General features: G+C 37.5%; 2 protein-coding genes across 3 annotated transcripts in view; one reads left to right on the top strand and one right to left on the bottom strand.

Annotated features, from left to right (window-relative positions):
- Window positions 1-2415, bottom strand: part of LOC144436861 (uncharacterized) — a 19527-nt gene extending 17112 nt beyond the window's left edge. The window contains exon 1 of the mRNA XM_078125725.1: window positions 2269-2415. The gene's annotated coding sequence lies outside the window, so the exon portion shown is untranslated. The remainder of the gene's footprint in view (window positions 1-2268) is intronic.
- The window catches only part of LOC144436872 (apicoplast pyruvate carrier 1-like), an 18564-nt gene extending 1220 nt beyond the window's left edge, over window positions 1-17344 (top strand). Inside the window, exons 2-12 of one of the 2 annotated variants that reach the window (XM_078125736.1) lie at window positions 8763-8924; window positions 9916-9983; window positions 11477-11598; window positions 11917-12043; window positions 12955-13094; window positions 13375-13495; window positions 13809-14000; window positions 14262-14384; window positions 14885-15039; window positions 15753-15907; window positions 16094-17344. In XM_078125736.1, the coding sequence (XP_077981862.1) occupies window positions 8801-8924; window positions 9916-9983; window positions 11477-11598; window positions 11917-12043; window positions 12955-13094; window positions 13375-13495; window positions 13809-14000; window positions 14262-14384; window positions 14885-15039; window positions 15753-15907; window positions 16094-16149 (1383 nt within the window). In that variant the 5' untranslated portion in view covers window positions 8763-8800 and the 3' untranslated portion in view covers window positions 16150-17344. The remainder of the gene's footprint in view (window positions 1-8762; window positions 8925-9915; window positions 9984-11476; window positions 11599-11916; window positions 12044-12954; window positions 13095-13374; window positions 13496-13808; window positions 14001-14261; window positions 14385-14884; window positions 15040-15752; window positions 15908-16093) is intronic. The other variant, XM_078125744.1, reaches the window with a different exon arrangement.
- Window positions 17345-17987: the final 643 nt, after the last annotated feature.

Below are 17987 nucleotides of genomic sequence, written 5' to 3'. Positions count from 1 at the left end.
TGGGTTGTTATCAGGTGTGCTGGAGTGGTGTTTCTTTAAACACCCTTCTTCATGAACTGAGCGTGCGCAGTCATCTCACAATCTTCATTATGCAATTTATTTATGTAAGACAGGTTCACGAGAGAATATCTTTTAACTTTAATTGTGTGATCATGTGACCCTGGACAAGTACTTTGTGCCTCACTAACATTTCCATACCCTCTAGCTGTCGAAATGTTGAATCAGTGTTTGACCTATATACTTGTACCGTGACACTAAATTGTGTACCATGATACCTTTTACGGGGGATATCCAAACTAATTATATAGGGAGGCCTAGCCCACGTTATTGTACTCGACTACAATGGTAAGTATCTGTACTTCCATGCTACACGCTGCACCAATAGGCCAGCAGTAGTAAATACTCCTAGTCCATGGTAGACATAAAACAAATCACACACAAAGAGCACAAAGAGGCTGTGTTTGAATCAAATATAAAACTGAAAAATGTGTTCGTCCTTCAGAACAGTGCAAGAGAAGTACATGTAGCTGCTGTCCTACAATGTGAACTCTACAAACTTGCCTATGATATTATACGCGTTTCATTGAGTGACTACCCCCTGCCCTGGAGCATCATCCCACGGTGCAGCCAAGCAGCACACGGAAGAATACAATTGCAAGGTGCTCTCTAGCTGACAGAAATGAGGAATTGAGATTTGTAGCAATGCTATGTATTGTTATCAGGCACAGTTGGTAACAACAATAAAACTCGCACAGTGGACTAGTAGGTACAATATACCAATTAATCTTATATTGCTTTGACCTTCGTACTTCAGGTACAACTAAGCCAACAACTTGTTTATTGCTGCTTATTGAGATAAATCGTAGCTATAAGGAAATAACACCACGACAAGTACCTGGAGATCGAGAAACCACGCGACCTACTTTATCTACCAAGCCTGTAGTATTAGCACACCAATTATTGTATTCAAGCATAGATAGTGGAGCCTCCACTGTCTATGATTCAAGTCACTGTTAAATTTCATGAAAACTTTTCATGCTTGGTATTGTGAATCAGCGATACCGTGTTTTATCATCATATCTAAATACACCTAACAGGTTGAGGTGTCACCACTTGGGTTTAAAGTTAGGATTCATTCAAGTATTTTGTACAGTACAAAATTTGTAATTTTACTCGTGCATGCATGTATATGCTGTCAAATGAATCTGCATCATATTTATCCATGAGTTTTATGATATTTCCTTTCTTATAGAGTTTCATCATCCCGATGTTAGTTCTGCGAATTATCCTACCAATACTGCAGATCACATCCGGAATATTTATCCAAAACAAGCTAGTTACACACAATATACATTTTAACGAACCGTAACGTTTAACTGATTAGTTTCGTTTTTATTTTCCGGAGATGTGCTTTCCTGTTTTCGCGAAAACCTTGACATTGAACTTAGTTGTACAAAGAAAACATTTGCCTCTATCTGTTGACAGAAGTATAATAACGTCAAAAGTGCACTTTGACTGTCTTGCATTTGATTGTTGTGTTGGCATATTTATAACTAACTACAAACTCGATTGTAAATATAAAACCATGCCAGAACTGACAGAAGCTACCCCAAACTACGTGTATCGCATTGCATTCGTATGTGTTTTATTAGACCACTGTGAAAATACAGTCGCGCAGATAATATAATTATTTGTCTCACATCCAATATAGCATTCTGCAATATAGTTCTGATCTCCAACCTTTGCGAAATACTAGAGATGCGAACCGCATGTAATGATCACGGTATTAACTACACATGGGAGAAATGGTCAGCGAGGAAATCCGATCCGGCGACCCCTCTCAGATTCGCTATATATAATTTATAAACCTGATAGGTCACCTACTGTCAGAGCCATATTGCTGTTCACTGTTGATGGGTGTATGGTTGATATAATAAATTATGAAAACATACTACGTATCTGTTACAATCGAAACACATCGTCTCACTACGTCGATGACTCAAACCCGTATTCCCGAGCACACAGCGACCACCAACTCATTCGATCGACTCTTACATGTCCATGTGTGCACAACTTCAACAAATAAATGACCTCATAATCATTAGCGACTTCTAATACCCCAGCTAATACGGTGTTTGTCATGATATGTACGACGACTGTGTTATGTGATGTATACGTATATAGCCAATCATTGGCACTGCACTGTCATTATTGTCATGGTTCAGTCCTGGGGTGCCGAACATTAAGTAGAGAGTAGGACATACATACCTCTTTAACTTATACGAGTTGTTTTCTGTACAACCAATGGTAGTGTCGAAGACGTTCACCCCAAGTGATCCGTAGTATTAGTTGATCCTTACATTTCATGTCCAAGTTGACGCCATGGATACTCACAGACTTCAACATGAAAATGGTGGGAAGCTGACTGCACATACACGGAAGTACTGCTCCGGTTGTTGGTTTTGCATTGTTCTATATCACGTGACCATAAACATACATTGGTAATATGTAGGTGGTGGTGGTGCGCCAGATACAGTCCTCTACACATAGCCAACTGAAAGACCTTGCATATGTCATTATACTCGATATCAAAATTTGTCACTCGATATCGATTAAAGTATGTTAATCATTACCCAAGAAATTACCATATGCGATGAATCAGCTGAAAGGCCACATTACGTGCATGCACTACGAAGATGTCAGCTAAGGACACATTCATGGATACACTTTGTTCCAAACTATAAATGACTCCTCGTGCGTGTCAAGTTTGCGTCATAATTCAAAGCACGTGAAGGGTGTAGTCTAAACTTTACCAGCACTTCACCAGCAATACATTAAATGACCATCATAAATCTATTATGAAATTATAGATTATGTGTTGGATGACCCCGACACGAACCCCCTGGTTCATGGCTACACGACCTGTATGTATGTATGCATTCATAGCATAGCATGGCTAGCACAGCATAGCATAGCATATATCATAGCATTTAACATAACATAGCACAGCACAGCACAACACAGTATAGCATAACATAGCATAGCATAGCATTTAGCGTAGCATACAGCACAGCATAGCATAACACAGCATAGCATACAGTATAGCTTAGCATAGCATAGTATTTAAGATAGCATATAGCACAACATAACACAGCATAGCATAACACAGCATAGTATACAACATAGCATAGCATACAGCATATCAATATAACATACAGCATAGCATAACACAGCATAGCAAAGCATAACATAGCATAGCATTCAACATAGCATAGCATAGTATAGTATAGCATAGCATACAGCACAGCACAGCATAACATTTATAGCTAAAATGATGTAGGCTTGGTGTTTCACTCATGGGACATTACGTTTTTGACACAGCTAGACATATTTCAACTCTACACTAACAGTACTAGTGTTAAACAGAGACACAATAAACACAACATAGTCCTTTGCCCAATCGTATTGAACTGTATCAAAGCTTTGCTATTCTGTTACGGTACAGTAAAAAACAGGCTTCTAGTGAAATAATTACAAAGTCATGGACTTGGTGATGTTAATGAATTGTTTATTTTCTAACATCAAAATTTTAACTTGACTACTGTTACATCCTCACTGTGCATGTCACCTTTGTAATTGTTTCTATTGGATTAGAAATTGTCTGAGGGTGTATATCAGTGTCGTGTTACATGAGTGAAACATCAAGCCCACGTCGTTTTAGCTGTAACATATCATAGCGCATAGCTTAGCATATGGCATATCACATCATAGCATATAGCATATCATGGCTCAGCATATATATAGCATAGCATAAAAGGGCGAGAAAAAGTGTAGTTTGAGCTGTCTGTACATGTGTAGTGCATGTAAATGAAAGTTTTTTTTTTAACTTTAAGTGTGTATGCTCCGACTCTTGGTCAACTGTGACATACATATACAAGTTGTAGTTTAAAATTTGTCACTGACTGGTAAGTAGTGTTGATGATTACACCAATGTAGACCTAGACAGCTTTTAATAGTAGAGCCCCCCCCCCCCATGGTAGCACTAGGAGAGTTAAAACCTGCTCCAACTGTACATGTAATGTTTTTTTTATCGCTCAAGCATGTACAACCAACTTTAAAAAGAATAAAATACTGTAACACTAAAAAATATTAAAATACCAATTAGACATTGCGCATGTCATTTAGAGGTCTGATTTATCTGTAAGTAGTAGAGTGAGAAGTTGAAATCATGATTCACTGGGGACACTGATTATTAGGTGCGGACCCAAAAATCAATTTGATTGGATATATTGCACCCTATGATGTGTAATACTACAAAAATATGATGTGTACGAACAGGTGGTATACTACTGTGTATGGCGTCCAATATTACGGATCAGACGTTATATTTCAATATTTTTTCCTGTCAATGTGTTTACAACTTTTTTATACATCATTGTATTATGGGCCGATGGTCTAGAAATAAAGACCACTATACATGTAATACGTCCCCATTTTTTATTATTTATTTATTTACCTTTCCATGTACAGAATTAAATGGCAGTAAGGAAGAGAAAAATGCATACAATAGAAGAAGTTTTAAATCGTCTTACACCAAATATTCCACAACAGATACTATTACTAATAGACGAAATCATATTTGACACAACAATTGAAACGATAGGAGTACACGATAAATACAGTCTGTCTAAAAAACTGACAGTAATTTTCCTCAAAACTTCATTGAAAGTACGAATAGACAAACTGACAAACATTAAAACTATTACTTTGTACAATTGAGTAATTAAAACCAGATAACTTTCTAAAAACCGTACCTGACCAGATTTCCGAAATGTTTTAAAAGTATTAACCAAACAGAATTAACCATTATTAGACATTGCGATACTTACTGAAAGATTCGCTGAGAGGTAAACCATTTGATTGGGGGGGGGGGGGGGGCTGAAGGATTTCGACCCAACAATTTTTTTTTTCAACCACCATGACAGCATTTTTTTTAATGGCATTAACAGATTTTGTATTCCTTTATATACATTTAGGTAAATAAACCACGTTTATATACAAAAAGAACGTAGTAGTCCCTAACTTGTTTGTCTGACATGCTTGTAAAATAAGCTATTCCCGGGATAGGCACAATATGATGCATAGCACTATCTAGTAATGGTTAGACTTACGAGAAACGTCAACTGGAAAGGACTAGCTTCATGAGACATTGCGATACTTGCTGAAAGATTCGCTGAGGGGTAAACCATTTGATTGGGGGGGGGGGCGCCTGGAGGATTTCGACCCAACAATTTTTTTTTCAACCACCAACTTTTTCAAGAGCAGCTAGACGGCAATTTTTTTGCCAAGTAGGGATACTACAGCAAACTATTATTTTTTAAATATATGCTCTGAATTTCACCGCGCCATACCATTACAATTATTATATCATTATGAAAATTTACAGGTCAGGTCAGTCTTACTAATTTGATTTGATAGTAGCGTTTTATTTTTATTTCCCAGCATTTTCCAACAGTTAGTATTAACCTTTGACAAGAAATTGAAAAGTTTAGGTGCCAGAAACACATACACCTGGGAATTCGACATTTGTAGCTAGTTTCTGCACTTGCAGCACAACAATTTTATTTAGCTCATGCCCTGGAGACAATTGCAATGCTTTTTTTCTGTCTTGAGTTGGACATTTCTACTAAATATTCCAGCCCCCCCCCCCCCGAAATAAAATGGTGTACCCCTAATGGACGGAATATAGCTGCCAACAACGCCATAAAACCCCTTCCGAGGAATTTTAACCACTCAAAATATGGTCCCATCCATACCAGTTATATACAGAAGTGCAGCACTTTTGAACTTGTGGGTTGTCATCGAGTTCTGTACGTTAGAAAGTAACGCGCTTCGATTCGCTATTTGCTTCCATGTTGACAAAAAAAAATCGGAAAGAGTTTCATAATGTTAATTCAATTGTATGAAATGATCCAAAACTGAATACTCGCAATGTACTCATCCTGTACCTTCTAATTTTTGCCACTTCAATTTGCATATAAACGAAGCTAACAAAGAATCATAAAATACGACCACTGCATGCTGTCATAGAATTATTGTTCATACATTCACGTCTGAACACATTCTCGGTACCATGTTCATATTTGCTATTTGTCCGTGTTATCTAAACCTTTACATACATTTATATTAGTAGTCATTTCATGTCGCAAATGTTCACATAATATGCACAGTTAGTGTCTCCGACAGTTATACCCCTCCGTATAAATAGTCACTCGTAGTGACCAAGGATCCAAGAATCTAATAGTCACTCGTAGTGACAAAGGATCCAAGAATCTATTTTTAATAAAAGTTGGTGGAATTTGTATGTATGTATGTATGTATGTATGTATGTATGTATGTATGTATGTATGTGTGTGTGTGTGTGTGTGTGCGTGCGTGCGTGCGTGTGTATGTATGTATGTATGTATGTATGTATGTATGTATGTATGTATGTATGTATGTATTTCTTCGTTGTTGACGTGTTAAAGTAACCAACATCACCATTGTGTTCTCTGATACGACTGGTGGCTTTAGTGGGATTCAAAATCACACAACAATGCATTAAGTTCAATGTATAAACTGTTGCCTGCCCCCCCCCCCCCCGCCCCCTCCGGATCCCTTCCCGAAACAATCGCGCTTTGTAAACATTCGACCATTTCAATCGTACTGAGTTGACTTTGTTATTTTCAATAGGACTTGCTAACCTTTGTTCTCTGGTCACGAGACCACGACCAGTCATCGTCGCAAACCACGGCCTGTTGCCTCCCACAGAGTTTATTTTAGAAATAGTAACTCTGGCTTGCGAGAATGCGACCATTGTGACAAGTGATACTCCCGTAGAGCTACGGTATGTTGTTTGTTTCGAACTCTTACACTCTGATAACGCTTACTGATAGATACAGCACCGTGACGTACATATATTTAGGAACATTAGCTGTACCGTGTCCGTCATTTTGACATTGCGAGTGACAGGATAATTCAGGTAAGTTTATATAGACCTCGATCAATGGAACATACTCATTAGAACTTGGGGAGAATGGTCAAATGACAGCGAGGCAATGATTCAAGGTCTCTCATATTTGCATTTCATAGCTGACCCAGAGTCGCACGATCTGGCCGTGCCACTGGAGCGTACAGTGCCTTTAGTGGAACTTGTGGTGACAGTGACGATCTTCAGTCTACATTGTTACTTTCCACAGCGCATGGCATGCGTAATGAGTGATTTTAGAGAATAATAACTTGCTGTGTCACCATACATACAAGTTATACTAGTCTTGCACTATACATGTAGTACTAGTATATACGAATGAATACAGGTCCGGGGGCGTTACCAACCTAGTACCCGTGGCCAGCTCTGCTAGCTGGGGGTTTGCGGTCAATACTGGCAACCTGATACCCCGCTTCATTCACACATTTGTACCAACAACAAATACCCAATTTTAGACCATTAGTGCATTACAGGTTTTCAGAAGATCAAATTTTAGAGTAAAAGTCATTATGTAATAGTTCCATTGCTAATACTAATATAAGGGAACGAGCAGAAGTTTATGGCGGCGGGGGGGGGGGGTCAAATTGTTTTCGCATCCTCCCTCTCACACTCTCAAAATATGTCATGCCCCCGAAATGAATACGGAAATTTCCGTAGCACTCCGTTAAAGACTACACAGAGATTTTTATATGTGACATTATACAGTATCCCCTTCCTGCAGTCTCTTTATTTACAATTGTATGTTACACTACATTAAAATAACAGACTAGCGATTGATTCCAGCGGGGGGTGCGTGGTAGCAGTACGATTTGGATCTGGTGGCAGCGTTGGGACCATGCCAAAATTACAAAATAATGCAAATTTAGATTTTAAAAAATGAGTCAAAGTAAAATGTGACCCTCCCCTAATTTCCATTTCCTAAATATGCCCCCGACCGCTTTGTGAAATGTGATCCTCCTAAGTTCCCTCGGCCCTTTTCCCTTGTCATTTCTGAAGACTCCCTTATTTATAAATGCGATCTTGCACGTATTTTCATATGATTCGTAGCTCCAGTCAAAGAAATGTGAAATATACAAATTATCACCTTCTCTACTCACGAAAGTGCCTGCTTTTCATTTCTATGTCACACATCTTTGAATAAAGTTCTATAGTTTTAATAAATCAAAACGAGAAATCAGCTACACTGCTGTACGGGGCAAAGTCCATTGGATTTTCACTCGTAGACGTAAACTGACAGTTTTCAATTATAGCGTTAGTCACTGTGCGCTCTGCAAAATTATGATCCATTTTGTCAAAGTTCAGGAAGGAACTTTGTATCACCGTATACTGGCGCTGTACGTAATCAACAAGAATCATGTGTATTTTGGCACAAAGATGATAATTCGGAAGAGCGTCACTTCACTGACAATGACAATGACAATCATGAATATCGAAACTTTCGTCACTGGTGAACGTTTGACGTTTGTAGAAATTCCGAGGTAAACGTTGAGGACGTCCCATACATGAAGATTGGTCTTCCAAATACAGCAAATGGGCAGGCAAATTGACACTTACTATCATATATAGACAACGTCCATGGTAGTATTAGCAACAGACAGACAGGGGTAATAAACCGTACGAGTGAGTAGCGTTTTAATGGATATATTCACGGTGGAGATTGAATTTGGTTTATGTGACTAAATTTGTTGAAATGTTTTTCTGATCACACTGTTATTTTTATATTACAATTTTCCAGCCACATGTTTCTTATACATATAATATGATATGATATAAATGCGAAGTAAAACCATGGCAATATACGATAAAAATACAACTAGTAGATGCACATGGAAAGGATGGCGGGCAGTAATTGGAGGAATATTGATACACATTTCACTGGGAACCATGTATACTATCGGTAAGGTATTGAAACAAAATCATGCATGTTTTACGTCACTCCAATTGTAGTGTTGGAGATTTCAAAGAATATTGTATGCCTTGATGCAAGTATTTACTTATAAATCAATTTTGTGAAAAGGAAGACAGAGATATTAAAAAGGGGTTCCTGTCCTCACATGCTTAGTTGAAGAAAACAAACTAAACGGGTGGGACTTAAAACTGTCACCGAGTCCACAGCACAGGGGGAAACATAATTGTCGAATTTCTAGTTTCTAGTTTGGCCCTGAATAGCTCGGCGTGCACAAGTCCATGCGCATACGGAATACATACATACATTTAACTATGCAAATGCGTCATTAAAACTACAAGCTATATGATAAAACTTTATATGATATGACACATGCACTTTTTTATCATCAATGTACATAAAATATCCAATTTCATTGAAGTTCATTCATAAGATATAGCCTAAATTACCGAAAACTAATAATATTCATGGCATGTTTACCAAAACCTTATCATTTCTAGCCATTGCCTTATCAAATATGTGCGCCAAATTTCGTTTCCATTGAGCAAGCAGTTTTTGAGAAAACGATGACAGACAGACAGACAGACAGACAGACAGACCGACATACTATTCATCCTTTATATATATAATCTTCCCATACGGAAGGTAAACGTGGGAATTCTATAAAAGTGGTGTGCAGTGTGCATGATTATTGAAATATGATGTGTTGACCACATCAGGTGTAAAGTAGCGAAACTCGTGAAAACAACAACGTTTTTAAAACAAGGGCCATCTGAAGGATAAACACAACTGAGGAATGTTGTTACAAAAATCAAATTTAGCGAGACGACAGCACTGGTATGACTTTGAGTCGAAATAGACGTTCTGACTCAAGTGAGTAATGTTTAGTGCATATTTCTAAAGCTATGCTAACCTCTTTGTCATCATTATTAGTGTACCTTTTAACATGTCTGAAATAACCTGTCTTACCTCATCATATTAGGGAACCTTTCTCCATATATGACGTCATACATCAGGGAACGAAGCCACCCATCTGATCTCACGTATACGGTAATAAAAAAAACTAATGATGATACTATAAGTATCAATAAAAAAAAACAGAGAGAGAGAGAGAGAGAGAGAGAGAGAGAGAGAGAGAGAGAGAGAGAGAGAGAGAGAGAGAGAGAGAGAGAGAGAGAGAGAGAGAGAGAGAGAGAGAGAGAGAGAGAGAGAGAGAGAGAGAGAGAGAGAGAGAGAGAGAGAGAGAGAGAGAGAGAGAGAGTTTTTTAGCTCCGCTGTCAGCGAAAGCTGAAAGCGTAGCTTTAGGTATAGGTAGTATAGAGAGTTGAGTGAATCATAGGTGTCCGTCAAACTTTTATATTTTCATTATTTTCTCCGAAAGTGACAGTCAGTATTCTTAGATATTTGGTGTGCATGTTCCCTGGGGGGAGGCTATTCAGATTAGTTCATGCCAAGTTGATCTGTGCCATTTTCAATTTTTTATGATTTTTTTTCATAAAATGTCATTTTCATCATCTCCGTGAAAACTTATTGTCAGATTGCTTTGATATCTGGTGTGTTGATGCGCAGGGGGTAGCTTACTCTGGTTTGTTAATTTCAAGTCAGCACATCTTCATTTTTATTTTTTATGATTTTTTTTGTAATTTGAAAAAAAAATGAATATGTTAATGAGCATAATGACCGACGCCATATTGGAAATCATTCGACGAGACTTTAAGTAAACTGCCACTTTTCAAAAGACACTATTAACGTCAAACAAGCAATGTAATATGTGCTATAGTCATAATTCTACGCATTGGGCGCCCAAATGCATGAAGTGAGAAGCGTTTATTCGAAACAGGGTTGTAAACTTCAAATCCAAATTCTGCACCCCTTCTACATAATCAGCCAGACCGCAACGTCCTTATTTGCATACTCTATCCTGATTCGACCAGAAGCTGAAGCTGACCTCATTTGACCGGGCGATTTTCCACAGCAAGTAACAACACAGGACGTTCTTGGTACTCACTAAAATCTCACTTCAGACCCACTATAAAAATGTGATGTTTTCAGATAACATGTAACTTGTGATTAATTCTATATTGTCGTGCAATTTGGAGTGACAGTGAACCAGAATTAAGACAACTTGCGTAAGGAAGGCATGCGGTTGAAGTTATGCAAGAGCAGTCTAACTGCCGACTGTGAATCAACCAAATTTTGTTTATTGGCCGACAGTTCACATGTAAAGTTAAACGACATGAACGTGTCTTGCCATTTCCAAAATGCAAATATTTGGCAAGTAAAAATAATTAAAATAATCACAACTTTAATTTGGCTTCAGACTTTGCATTATGTTTTGCGTATCTTTCCCCGTTTTACATGTAAATCCGAAAAGGTTCTCTCGTCATGGCATTTCACTGATAGTCATAGTACAAGTCCGAGTCCATTTTGTGGTTTTAACAGGACATATTTTGGTAAACATCCGTTCTTCTGTCCAAAGTGACGGGGGTCGTTTATTGACTTATTTCTCTATTTTTTCCCCCATCATGTTTCTGGAAATGCAGCGAGTAATATGGATACCCACAGTTTCGGCCATTTTTCATGGTTGTTTGATGTTCTTTGGTGGTTTCTTTGAAAAAAGATTTGGACCAAGAATACCTTCATTAATTGGTGGATTGATACAAAGGTATATTATTTACTGCAAGTGTTCAGGTGTACACCCACACACATACACGTACGTACATACATACATACATACATACATACATACATACATACATACATACATACATACTACCAGCACTGACAAACACAGACACGCACACTGCATGCACTGAATGTCACTATAATGTTGTACTATATTGGTGTGATTATACTTTATTCCATCAAAAAGTGAAGCAAAATACACAATACACAATTGGTGATAGTTACTAGAAATGGAAAAATGTTCTGGTCAGGACATAGCCACATTATATATGTACTTTATAATTCTATTCTATTTCAGTGTAGGAGTAACACTGACGTATTTTACTGTGCAGTATTCATTTTATGCAGTACTCTTAACGTATGGTGTTATGTTTGGCATGGGTCTTGGAATAGCTTATATGCCACCTATGGCCTGTGCAATGAGGGTAAGCTTTGTGTTTTATTTTTTAGCCCCCTACTACGAGTACCGCGGATGGATCTGCATGCATTCATTCACCCTCATATCTCTGTCATGCACAAGCTGATTTCAACCAAGCCTGGCACAAAGGTCACATACTATTTGAGACATAAATTATACACTTCCCGTTGTGACTGAATCAAATATGGCAGAATGGCAGCCATATTTGTTGTAATATTTCACAAGTTGCAAGCATCATAACTTTGGCGGTGTAATACGGAATGACACCCTTCAAATACCCTACACCCACATTAGCAAATATGAACTTTCTTTTGAGACCTTGACCTTTAACCTTGAAAATCCTTTTCAAGGTCAAATAGCCAAATTTGGATTATCTTCATAGCTTTCTGAGTCAATCATTTAAAGTGATGACATTTCAATCATGACTTGGGTTTTACTCTGTGGGGCATATGTCTGTTACTTAATTTCGTGACCTTGACCTGTATAGCAAAATAGTGGTAGTATTTCTGATAAAAGCGCACATTTGCCTGTTATATACTAGTTTTATACATATGGACGCCATTCAAGTATGTACGCCACATTATCAATGTGGTTTTCTAAGTTTTCTAATGAGAAACTGACATCTGTCTATCTATCTATCTATCTATCTATCTATCTATCTATCTATCTATCTATCTATCTACCTACCTACCTACCTACCTACCTGTCTGTCTATATGTCTGTATGTATGTATGTATGTATGTATGTATGTATGTATGTATGTATGTATGTATGTCTGTCTGTCTGTCTGTCTGTCTGTCTGTCTGTCTGTCTGTCCATTCATCCATTCTTTACTACACCACGACATGCGAAACTGTTGCTTTTTATCTCACCTTAATTCAATATATATCCCATACATACGTATACATTGCATTGTAGTGGTTCCCAAAGAAGAAAGGGGTTGCCTGTGGTATGATAGTAGCCGGCTTTGGTGGGGGCGCATTTATATTTAATCAAGTTCAAACTGCATTTATCAACCCGGATAATTTATCACCTTTGGAATCACCCTCAGGAGAAAAGTGAGTACGAGTAATCCATCGCCATCCAATCTTCGATGCCATCTTGACATACATCATTATAAAAAAGACACAGTCTGTATCTTCATGTGCTGTACTTCCGTTTAAACTTGTATAACGCATGCATTACCAACCTAGACTAATACCTGTCGTACGCGTTATTTGGGAGAATTTATATAAATTTATTGAAGAAGGCGATTATTATTGAAATGTTACGTCGATAAATTTATACTGCCAACCAACGTATTTTCATATGCACATTCCTACATCATGATTCCTTCAGATATTTCAACCAGAAAGAATTATTGGACAGGGTGCCATATTGCTTTCTGTTAATGGGTGGTTGCTATGCAGCTCTTCAGATTGTAGGTTGTCTGCTGTTGGTTAATCCCCCAACTAATGAGGTACGTCATCTAAACAGTCTAACATAGCTCTACCACAGACACGAACAGTCAGATATTGAGAGACGGACAGACAGACAGACAGACATTTCTTTAGAGAGGCAGACAGATACAGACAGACATACTGACAGTCATTTTATATACACACAAACACACTACAGGTTCCAAGATTTCGCATCCTTTGTAATATTTTTTTTAAAACCACCAATCCAACTTTCAGTTGTTTCAGTTCATCGTTAGCAAGTATCACGGTTTTCATTTTTACAGTAATTTTAGGACTAGCGATCGAACTAAAATCAGACTCTTTACAATGCAGGTTTGTTCTATACAAGGGGAATCACCAGAGACACAACTACTGGAATCCAACAACGAGGAAAATAAAGATGATCGATGGAGTGGACAAAACCTGAAACCAGCTGAAATCATTCGAACAAGAGCTTTTTGGACGCTTTATTGTATTTTGTTTGTCAACGTCCAAACCCAAAGTCTAGTGCCAGCACTATATAAAGTAAATTACCGTGTTTATATACTCTTTTATTTAATACTCAATTTGTCAATCTGTCGAATAGGTTCATCTCATGTGATTAACATATTTTGTAGTAATCGAAGTATCAATTTTTTAGGATTAGTTAATGAGCTATATGTATCAAGTACTTCACGTGTGATATCTTGTTACTTAGCTGTCTAAAACGATGTATTACTCTTGTAAATTGAATATTGGTGTTACAATTGTTTCACCATGTTGAACCATACCTTCTATACTTATCAGGACTTTGGAGAGGGTTTCATCGATGACGACCATTTCTTGGCGTTGGTCGGATCTTTTGCCTCCGTAGGTAACAGCGTTGGTCGTATATTCTGGGGACATATTGCAGATAGGTTTTCGTTTCGAGTAAGTATCGAATTGATGTATAGAAGCTTCTGAAGTCAGGGCGTCTAACCATGACTGATAGGAATGAAATTTGAGCGAAACTCAGTGAGCCATTTTATTACGTATTCGAGCTTTGTCATTTTATCAACATGAACGCTAACTCAGTCCCCCCCCGGGGGGGGGGGGTTCACCAGGCAACTAAGGCCTATCGTATACTGTTCGATCTCCTGTATTTTAATTAAACGTGGAACACGAATATAACGATTGAACTATATATATGTTTAGATTCAAATTCGACATCTTTTGTATTACGGTATAACAATTCGTGGAATATGTCACACATTATATAGCGTTATCCCAGGCTGGAGTCCAGACTCATAGTCCAGCGTGATTCCAAACACCGAATAAAACTGACTAAAATTCAAATAAACGTATATTCATCGGAAGACAAATGTTATCATACAATACATTATACTTTTTGAATGCGTTTTGACTTTTGGTTGATTTGTCTTTACCTCTAGGTCGCCATGATTATTCTGTGTTCTTTAAATACTATTTTGATGCTAACACTGATTGCAAGTGAACACGCCAATAGAGCGATGTTCTTCATTTGGATCTGTGCAATATTCTTCACTTTTTCTGGAAACTTTTCTATTTTTCCCTCTACAACTGCCAGGTATGTAGGAATTGCCATTTTAAACAAGTCTTCATGCTCAATGAAAAGTTTACATGACAACTTAGGACAGATATCGATAGGTATTAAAGATGAGGGATAAGTTGTTCTTGTATCGATTGTGCCGCAAACGACAGAGCGCTATCTACTAGGTTTTTATACATACATACATACATACATACATACATACATACATGTTGCATGTCTCTTGATTACGAGATGACATGGGGAAACGTTAAAAGAAAGAGTCACAAACTTGGCCCGTTTCAGTATGTAACGTCCACGTCTTTAGAATACAACTTGAATGGTACTACAGTAATGAAGTATTTTTTCCTATCAAAATATCGCACGATTGGATAGAGGAAAGTTAATACAGTAAGATGTTACCAAATAACGATACACCTAGGTAAGGTCTTGGGAGATACGAATTAATTTGGCTGAAAAAAAAAGAGTCTCAGCATAGACCCTGGAAGTTACTCCGGACTCTAGATATTGTTCTGTGGTTAACGGGAACCGCATCTATGGCTCCTGATGCTACGAGCAGTTCGCTGTTATTCCGTAATTCCAACGTGTAGGATTTAGCATAGGTCAACTTTGTCATGTAGTGATTCACCCCAACAGTTGTGTTACAATACCATTGGCGCCTGTATGAAATTATATAATGATGAAAATCAGTACTAAAATAAGCTTCACCCACTGCTCCACTTACACCTTAGGTCGTTTGGTGAAGAATACATGGGAATGAACTATGGTTGTTTGTTTACGGCGATAACTGTGTCATCAGTGATGGGTACTATTATTGCCAATAGTCTTCTTACACTCACAGGATGGGTTGGTCTCTTCTTTCTGTGTGCCGCATTCTCCTCAATAGGTGAGTTCGATCAGAAGTACACAATCTGCTATTCACATACGTCACTAGTCTGTGTATGATACGCCATAACGCATCGGCCAACCCCTGTCACGTCTGTATCTAACGGTGCCCTTTCAATTTCTGATTGACCGCAAGTTTTGCACAATTACAAAGCCCTAACTCTAGTTTCATCCTTCTCTTATCTAGGTGCCATGCTGACATTCAGCTTCAACGTGAAGACACCGTCAGGAAATGATATATAATGCATGATAATATATGGGATTAGTACGATATTATGTTTTACATAATTCTGTATCACTCTAGTATTGTATTTTCAAAAGAAGTGTGCAAGCTACGGGGTTTTGAGAAAGAAAGAATGGAATGGCGACTAAGACACGGGATATCCAGACCTGAGAACCAGGGAAATATCCGACCTCTCCCCAGTAAGGTACTGAGGTGATGAGACAAGCCAAAAAACAAGCATCCGGGCGCTCAACACCCGCCAACTTTCCGTGACAGTATTTAGTAAATTAAAAATAACTTCTGGATAACTTAATGAGATGCTGATGTATTGTTAATATCTCTAGCTGCCCCAACAGTTAAAATCACTGACGCGTCAAAATAATGAATACAATAAAAATAATAGTAAAAATAAATGATAACAACAAGTCTACAGTTGTCAAAACTTCTTAGTATAAGAATAAGAAACATTGCTAAGATATAAAAACCAGTCTCAATTTTGCTACACCACTTTAAAATAATGCCTCAATACTTATTTCATAATTTCCAATGTTAAGAAATAGTTTTATTCATTTACCATAATAATATAATAAACCGATTCGATCTCTTGTGTTTGGCATCCACCTCAATGAGGAGAGTGCACATGTTCAAAAACTAAATGGCGACAATTCCGGATTCTGGGGTTTCTTCATGTTACGAAGTTCATTTTTAATATGCCAGTCAGTTGCTGCTTCTGACTTACATGCAAATGAATTGAATATGCAAATGACCCAATCAGGACGTCAAGGAAAAATCACTAAGACACATGTATCAGCAATGTCAGAGCAATGTCGCAAAATTATCTAATGTCCTTGGTGGGAGATACCTCCATGGTGGGAGTATATTTTTCATGCATGGAATCCATCTGTAGACCGACCCATAGATTGTTGGAATCAATTGCATTATTATAATATTTCAATAATTGTTTTCTAATATATATGCCTAGGATGCCTAGGAGAAAACGGCAGAAACTCAAGTGTACATCCTCGATTTTAGATGACATATTACTTTCACTACCCACACATCACAGTTAAAGATAGTATAGGGTGGGTTAAATTGTCAACATTACTGGAATACTAAGATTTGGGTGGGAACTTATTTAGATTTCAATGAGAATAAGGCCTTGAGTCCTAACTTTATGTTTTAGATTATTCATACTAACTTCTTTAGGACTAAGAATTAGACCTATATTTACAGTTGTAAGTTCTTTTCCTTCGTAGAAAAATAAATTATTAGTAAGGAGTCTATTAGACTTATTGAATATCTTTGTTTTGTCAAGTGCCATTTCTTTGTGTAGTTGCAGAATTTGTCAATACTATTCTGAAGACCCTTCCTTTGACTTTGATAAAATGACAATATCATCTGCATACATCAGGCTTTGACAGGTATATTGTTCAATGTTGGTGGGTCACAATTGTTAGGGTTAAAAATAATGGGCAAGTCATCACTAAGAAATAAATTGAACAAAATACGGCTTAAATTACAGCCTTGTTTGACCACCAGTATTGGAGTAAAAACATGTCGTTAAACCATTTTTAGTTTATATTCTCGTACATACTTTTGATTATTCTGTACGTTTCCATTTACTCCACTGGTCAATAATTTCATTTCCAAATCATGTTATTTTCCTAATAACAAACCTGGCCTCAGAGAGTGTATTTAAAGGTGAATGAAATACTAAAACCTACAAGTGGTGGATGCCATTGTGGCAAGGAAAAAGAAGCGGTTTTCTGTTTAAACTTTTTGGATACATAAAACAAGCCAAAATTGTTATGAATTCCAGGCAGCGTTGAATGCAGAAAGGAAGTCTGTGATGTCTCAC

Source organism: Glandiceps talaboti, chromosome 1 (assembly GCF_964340395.1).
Source record: "Glandiceps talaboti chromosome 1, keGlaTala1.1, whole genome shotgun sequence".
In the NCBI taxonomy this organism is placed as follows: domain Eukaryota; kingdom Metazoa; phylum Hemichordata; class Enteropneusta; family Spengelidae; genus Glandiceps; species Glandiceps talaboti.
This window is presented reverse-complemented; position numbering and strand designations above follow the sequence as displayed.